The sequence below is a fragment of the Microcaecilia unicolor genome, chromosome 2, assembly GCF_901765095.1.
Source record: "Microcaecilia unicolor chromosome 2, aMicUni1.1, whole genome shotgun sequence".
Lineage (NCBI taxonomy): Eukaryota > Metazoa > Chordata > Amphibia > Gymnophiona > Siphonopidae > Microcaecilia > Microcaecilia unicolor.
In genome coordinates, this window is record NC_044032.1 from 194266521 (window position 1) to 194274880 (window position 8360).

The 8360-nt window shown below is 43.6% G+C and overlaps 1 protein-coding gene across 1 annotated transcript in view; it reads left to right on the forward strand.

The window, feature by feature from the left end:
• The window catches only part of ROR2 (receptor tyrosine kinase like orphan receptor 2), a 535539-nt gene extending 530731 nt beyond the window's left edge, over positions 1-4808 (forward strand). Inside the window, exon 9 of the mRNA XM_030193600.1 lies at positions 1738-4808. Coding sequence (XP_030049460.1) covers positions 1738-3174 — 1437 coding nt within the window. The 3' untranslated portion in view covers positions 3175-4808. The remainder of the gene's footprint in view (positions 1-1737) is intronic.
• The last annotated feature ends 3552 nt before the right edge of the window (positions 4809-8360 follow it).

Here is an 8360-nt window from a genome sequence, read left to right on the forward strand (position 1 = left end):
AACAGAAATAAAGATCGCGAAGCGGAGCCGCACTGTTCCTCCTGTTTGCGGCTGCCGGTCTCGCCTTCCTCTAACAATTTCCTGTTCCGAGGCAGAGCCAGTCAGCTGCGAGCAAGAAGGGAACAATGGTGCAGCCCCGCAATCTTTTTTTTCTATTTTTGCCACCACTGCTGAAACAGCGGCAGGGCAGCAGCAGTGGTGGCCACGGCAGGGGGTTATTGGGTGGGAGTGGGGATAGCCTGGTCCTGGTGTGCCAGTGGTACTGGGGGTGTCCGTGGGGGGGTGGGGAGAGAGAAGGTTTGGGTGTTGGGTGGGGCTGAAAAAAGGACTGTAACACTGGATGGAAGGGAGAGGGTGTGATTGAGGGTAGGGTGGAAGAGTGGGGATATGGGGATTAGGTGGGGTGATAGTGGGGACACATAAATTGAGCATGAATAAAGAGGACCCCAGTTACAGGGTGACTGGGTGATGGGGAAGGACAGGCGATGGATGGAATGGGGAGGGGGAACAGATGCCGGATGGAAGGGAGAAGAGATGGGACAGATGCTGGATGGAAAGAGGGAGAGGAGGGACAGACACTGGATGAGGGAGAAAGAAGGGACATATGTCAGATGGAAATGGGGAGAGGAGGGACAGACACTGGATGAAGGGGATGGAAGGGGGAGAGAGGATGCAGATGTTGGATGGAACTGGGGAGAGACTGTGGCCTGAGTGGATGGAAGTGAAGAGAGAGGGCCAGATACTGGATGGAGGAGGGAGAAAAAGAGGAGAGACTCTGGATGGAAGTGAGGAGAGAGAAGGGTCAGATGCTGGATGGAAAGGGGGTGAGAGGGGGCAGACGCTAGATGGAAAGGGGGAAGAGAGGAGGCAGATGCTGGATGGAAAGGGGCAAGAGAGGGAGGGAGCAGATGCTGGATGGAAAGGGGGGCGGGATAGAGAGGGATGGACGCTGGCGAGAGTTAAGAGATTGAGGAAAAAAGAAACAAGAGACTGGGACCAACACAATTAGAATAAAGTAAATGGGCAGACAACAAAGGTAGGAAAAATGAATTTTATTTTTAGTTTATTATAAAGTAGTGTGGTAGCTGTGTTAATAAAGAAAATGGAAATAAGATGATATCTTTATTGGACTAATTTTAATACATTTTTGCTAATGTTTGGAGACCCAATCCTCCTTTCTCATGTCAGAACAGAATACCTTAATAGCAGTATACTGTCCTGACCTGAGGAAAGAGGTTTTGGCCTTTGAAAGCTAACTGGAAAATATATTTGATCCAATAAATTGGTATCATATTTTCCATTTTTTTTGTTTTGTGTGTATTTGTTAAACTATAGTATAGTGATTGAAATATGTTAGTTTTTGAAATTTGCATCTGCGGGCGGGGCAGTATCAGCAGCGCAGCAGGTAGAAAAGAACTGGAATGGTGGGGGCGTCAGCTGTGGCGGTAGGGGGCATCGGGCAGTGGCCAGGTGGGGAGCCCAGACCACTCTCATTCTGCCCCTGTTGTTTACTAATCTGTGAAGACTGGTCCTTTTGGTTTTCCAGAAAATTGGAAACAGAAACCAGGTAAAATTGAATCTGTATATTCAGTATTGCAATTCTCACTTGATTGGGAGCAGCATGAAAGAAAATAGTGCTTCAAAAATGTGAATAAAGGCTGTAACAAATTGTGGACACAAAGCTGGAATGATTATATTTGCTCTTTCATATATTTTTTTTTTCTTCTGTCGTTACAGACTAAGCTTCGAGAGATCAACTTGTCTACGGTGAGGTTTATGGAAGAGTTAGGCGAAGACCGGTTTGGGAAAGTCTTCAAGGGACATCTGTTTGGCACTGCTCCAGGAGAACAAACTCAGGCTGCCGCTATCAAGACTCTGAAAGACAAGGTAGAGGTGGCTCTTAGAGAAGAATTCAAACATGAAGCAATGATGAGGTTCCGCTTACAGCACCCAAATATTGTCTCCCTGCTGGGGGTTGTGACAAAAGAGCAGCCTATGTGTATGATTTTTGGCTATTCTGCACACAGCGACCTTCATGAGTTTTTAGTCATGAGGTCACCGCATTCCGATGTTGGCAGCACAGATGATGACAAAACTGTAAAGTCTACTCTAGAACCGGCAGATTTCCTTCACATCGTGACACAGATAGCAGCGGGAATGGAGTTCCTGTCAAGTCATCATGTTGTCCACAAGGATTTAGCAACCAGAAATGTTCTGGTGTTTGATAAACTCAATATGAAAATATCTGATCTTGGACTTTTCAGAGAAGTGTATTCTGCTGATTACTATAAGCTGCTGGGGAATAATCTTCTTCCCATTCGCTGGATGTCTCCTGAGGCAATCATGTATGGTAAATTTTCTATTGATTCTGATATCTGGTCATACGGAGTAGTGGTCTGGGAAACCTTTGGCTATGGCCTGCAGCCTTACTGTGGTTATTCAAACCAGGATGTCATTGAGATGATAAGGAATCGTCAGGTTCTACCATGTCCTGATGAGTGCCCTGCGTGGATATATGCCTTGATGTTGGAATGCTGGAATGAATTCCCTGCAAGAAGACCAAGATTTAAAGATCTCCACTCTAGACTAAGAACCTGGGAAAACATTTCTAACTATAACAGCTCAGCTCCAACCTCTGGAGCGAGCAACACCACACAGACAAGTTCTCTCAGCACAAGCCCAGTTAGCAATGTCAGTAATACTAGATATGTTGGACCAAAGCAGAAAGCCCAACCTTTCCCTCAGCCACAGTTTATACAAATGAAAGGACAGATCAGGCCCATGGTCCCACCACCTCAGCTCTACATTCCTGTCAATGGCTACCAACCAATGCCTGCCTATGGAGCCTACCTGCCCAACTTCTATCCTGTGCAAATCCCTATGCAAATGGCGCCACAGCAAATGCCCCCACAGATGATCCCCAAACCAGGATCCCACCACAGTGGGAGCGGTTCCACCAGCACAGGCTATGTGACGACAGCGCCCTCCAATACATCTGTGGCAGACAGAGCTGCTCTGCTAGCTGAGGGCATGGAGGATACACGTCTCACAGCAGAAGATGTATCCCAGAACACTCTCCAGGAGGAAGAGAGGGGCACTGTACCGGAAACAGAATTGCTAGGTGATGACATACCTCATCGTGTGGATGAAGCGGGGATTCAGTTAGAAGCTTGAGCTGGACTTTTTTTTTCCCTTTTTTGTTTGGGGGAGGGGGGCAATGAGGCAGAATTCCACAAAACTTCAATGGCAGATGAATCCAAGATCTCCCACAGTTTTGAGAATGTAAACTCAGGCGAGGGAATTAAGCTGTTTGAGCTAGAGTTTAGCCACAAATAACCAAATACAGCCTATACTAATACACCAGAATTGTTGAAAATTGTAACCGGATACTTGTTGCATATGTTTGGATCTCAAATAGCTGGATTTAATTTTTTTTTTTTTTTTTTTTTGCTGCTGTTAATGGAATGACAATTTTGAAGTAGGCTACTTTAATATCATATACTGTTGCCATGCAACAAATTGCAAAGTAGCATTGCACACATCATGCCGTCTCATGGTCTGTGATTGTAATTTTTACAGATGATGCTTAAGTCACTGGCTGAGGGGAAGGGGGAGTGTATAGGAATCTAACCTCACTACGTTGCTCTGAATGTGTTTACCCTGACTGGTGGACAGCTTGGAATGATGGTATTTATCTGGTCAGCACTTAGAGTGCTGTTTCACATTAAAAATTCATCTTTATAATAGACTATATGGAAGAGCTGAAAAAGAGGACCCAAGGAAAAACAAGCAGGTTGTCTTCTTCATTCGCCTAATGAATCCAAAAGCCAAAAGAGCCAAATGAAACCTAAAAATATATATATATTATGTAAAGAATTAATGTTTTCTTGTACTGCTGTATAATTTTCTTTTGCAGCAAGTGACCTTGAATCCGTTTTCATTAAAAAATGGAAAGAAATGGAGCCCGGTGCACTAACTGACTCAAGCCAGTCCCATCACTCTCCCTCCTCACCTGTTCTTTGTGAAACCGTGAGAGGCATTTTCAAACTGCAGGTGCCAGAATTTGGGGCAGGTTTTATTAAACTACATTTGAATTTAATAGGGGGAGTATGGTAGGCAAGACTATATATAAGGAGAGATGTCCTCAGTCTCTCTGGTACACAAGTGTTTGATTTGGTATATTATTTGGAGTGGTAATATACAGAATGTTGTTTTTTGTTCCTCCTTCAAGAATGAATCATGTACAGACTTCTCAAAATGTGTAATTTATGTGTTTTAGTACATTTTATATATACCTTTTTTTAACTGAAGTACTTGGAAAGAATGACTATAATTTAACCGTTTACATTGTTACGTTGTATTTTTAATTTTTTTTAATTGTGTAAACCATTCCATACATTTCACGATTTAAATTTCTGTAAAACAAACACCACCCCCTCACACACACACACACACATTGTTGTATTGTAGCCAACACAAATGCATTGAGTAAAACCCAGATATATGTTTCATGTAATAAAATGGTAGATGAAGTGTGGTTAAGTCCTTTATCCCTGAGGCTTCTGTAGGAGTTTTCTTATACAGGGTTTTACAAACGGCAAAGTGCACTGTTTATTTAATAGATTTATGTTCACCCTGCAGTGCTGCTCAACCAATGATGGAGAGCCAGTGGCCCTCCGAGCATCTCTTACATCACGGTTTTATAAAGGCCCTACAAAGTGGAATATTGTTACTTGGAAAGGGTGAATCTGGCTGTGAGACTCAGGGCTCCTTTTACTAAGCCGTGGTAAAAAGTGGCCTGCGGTAGTGTAGGGCTAGGCATGTGTACTGGGCGCTTTTTTTTTTTTTTAATGGGGGGGGGGGAGGGCCTGCAGTAAAAATGAAACCAGCATGCGCCCAAAACCGGCCTGAGCCTTTAATGGTACCCATTGATCTAGCGGTAAAGGCTCACACACTACACGCGCAGTGACCAGTTGGAGCGCACCAAGTGCATAGGAGGAAATAAATAATTCATCCATGTGTTATGGGCGTGCGCCAAATCTGAAATTACTAACAGGGGGTGCATTGGCCTGGCACTAGTGTCATTTAGGCATGTACTGCACGCGCCTAGAGCCTACCACGGCTTAGTAAAAGGGCCACTCAGTGACCACTTGCTGAAGCCCCTGAAGGTGAACTGTCAGTGCGGATGTTCGGTGTGCATTGGACTGAACATGGTATGAGTGGCTTTTCCAGTGCACTGCCTTTCATGTGGCTTCAGACTGGTTTTACATGGGAGTCTAGAAGAAGCCCTGTTGTTTACGCATTACTGGGAAGAGGGCTTGGGAGCTAATAAAAAGATTGTGTTCAATAAATTTAAGGACTTAAATACAGCATGCCTTGTATTTTTAATTATTTACATTTGAAAATGGAAAGACAGTTTTCTCCTCATTTTTGTTTAAAATTATACGGGACAAGAACATAAGTTAGTCTAAGAAAAAAAAAACATTGAACACCATTAGCTATACATGGCTTAATGTGCATCATTGCTAAAGGTATAAAGTAGAAAATATGAATTACAGGGCATGTGTAAATAAATGTGTAAACATTGTACTAAGTAATAAATATAGTAATAATAATAAAGGGAGCATCAATATTCAGAAATTATGTAGAAACAGGTTATAGATCCTAATCAAGAGAAAACCACTAATCAGTGTCCAGACCTATTATACTATCATACACTCCCCACGTGTATGTAATAAATATTGCATCATGAAAAATAATTTCTGAAACATATACTCATAAAGTGAACAGTTCAAAAAAAAACATTTCACAAACCAATTCCAGTTTGTCTTTAATAATGTACACTGCACAAAAAATATATGACACTTATCTGAAACATGGTACTGCAAGCAGGGATGGTTTATGACACCCAATGCCAACAGTGCCAGAATCTTCAGAGCACGGGACTCGAACCCACAAGGCATTTCGGTGCCCCCCCCCCCCCCACACCCACACCCACTTCTGGAGTTATTGTTTACACCATCAGAAATGATCAGCACTAAAAATCTTTATGCAGTGCCCAAAGATCCAGTGGACCTTCGTCTGTTTCTTAAATGTAGCACATACAATGCCACTGACTTAGAATTTTAGGGGCCCTTTTGCTAAGGTGTGTAGGCGTCTATGCGTGTCGATCACGCTTCAAATTACAACTACCGTCCAACTACCGCCCAACTACCGCATGCCCCGGGCGGTAATTCTATTTTTGACGTGATACAAAACACGCGGCAGAAAATAGTTTCTATGTTCTACTGCGTGGCGGTAATCGGCAGTGTACGTGCACTGACGATTACCGCCCTGTTAACACATGAGACTTTACCACTAAGTGAATGGATGGCGGTAAGTTCTCAGGCCCAAAATGGACGTGCTCTCATTTTAATTTTGCTGCATGTCCATTTTTGGCCACAAAAAAAGGCCTTTTTTTTTGCAGGTGACCTGAAAAACGGACCTGCGAGCATCCAATATACGCGTCTACACCTGCGCAGGCCATTTTGTGGTGCGCCTTAGTAAAAGGGCCCCTTAAAGGAGTCCGGGGGTGGGAGGGGAAAGTGAGTGAGAGATGCAAACTAGCGGAAGAGGCAAGGGAAGGGAGAGAGTTGCCTGACCATGAAAGTGAGGAACAAAGCACTAATGCTGGAGGGAAAGGCACTTTAGCGTGAGAGCTGTAGAATTATGTGCATCTAGTATGTTACTTTGTATGTGTCTGGAGGTGTGAGCTGTGTGATTGGTGAATGGGCATGTGGCAGGTAAGGAGGTCTGTAGGTATGGACAATGAAAGCACTGCCTGCCACCAGCTGAATGCCAGGCCCATCGGAGTTTAAAATGGGCCAAGTTGGGCCAGGGGTTCCAAAAAAATAATCTCCCCAAATATGATCCAATGCATTTTTATGAGAGGAGGCGTTCCAGCTTTTGTTGCATAGAACAACTAGGGGAAAGTATTGCTCATGAAATGTATTCCAATAAATAAATGTAGGTTGTGGGGGTGAAGGGGGGGGTGTGCGTGTTGGTATTTCTCTTCATGTGTGTTTCTTTGTTGGCTGGTATGTATGTGTGATCAGGAGAATGACAGGGGAAGACTGTTTGAAAGGTACAATTCCTTAATCACTGTGTTAACGCTGAATGTATACTGCAGCTGATGGAACTGTATTGGGGCATATTTTGGAGGGTTTCATTTCTCTTCCACCTCCCACCAAATGCAGAAACTTCCTCCAGATCACCTCTTCCCTTCCTGTGCCTAGAACTGCCTTCCAGTGCTCAATCCCCACTGCCTTGATCCCACCTGCAGTCTCTGCTGCTTGTTACTATGGGAGCAGGCAGGGAAGACTCACAGGGAGTTGGGTTGGGGGAGGGGAGAGGACTAAAGAACTGCAGATAGAAGTTTTAAACAGAAAAATGTCCAGACATATTCAGATCGCCAAGCCTCCCTCATTCAGCGAGAAATTCCTGCTGTCACCTCATTCAGCGAGAAATTCCTGCTGTCATGGGTCATCTACCACTGGGGAGTCAAGAATTCCCACTCAGCAATCACCCCCCACCATGGATAGCAGGAGATGCATTAATCAGACATCATCGGCTGCCACAGACCAGTCTCACATGAAGAATGGCAAAATCTCACTGCAAGACTTGTTCCACCACGGCAGCAGCAGCAGATGACATATTAAGGCATCCTCTTGCTGCTAGAGAAGGAGGAGGAGGCTTGGTGTTGCAGCTGCACAATTGAGGTGTGCCAGGGGTGGAGCCAAGATTGAGTGGGTGGGGCTGGGCAGAGTGGGCAGGGCTGTGGATGTGTCCAAAAATCTCCCTCTCAACAATCAGGCCCCCTTGGCAGCTCTGCATATTAGTTCAGAAAACAGACGACACGCCCTCCACAGCAGTACTAAGGAAAACAAAATAGAGGCGACAATGGCTGAAAAATATTTTAATTGCACAATTTTGATTAAAAACTGTCCCTGATTCAGAACTTCACTTGACATGGGCCATGTTTCGGCTTCAGTGTCGGCATCAGGAGTCTAAAAACATAATGCATGTACAAATATAAGAAAAAAAGAAGAAAGACACCAACCACGTCATACATAAACCAGCAAAATAAAATTATAAATGTGTGTGTTGATGCTATAAATAATGTTTCATAAAAGTTAGATTTAACTTCCATATTCTTATCACATTTCTTTTTTAGTAGTGACATTTACAAATGAAAATTAAATCAATATACAGTACATATGACAAATTTGGAAAAAAAATGTAATACAAAATATACATAAACCTTTCGATTATATAAGAATATATAAACACATAAGAGACTGAAAAAAAACCCCAAGTCTTAT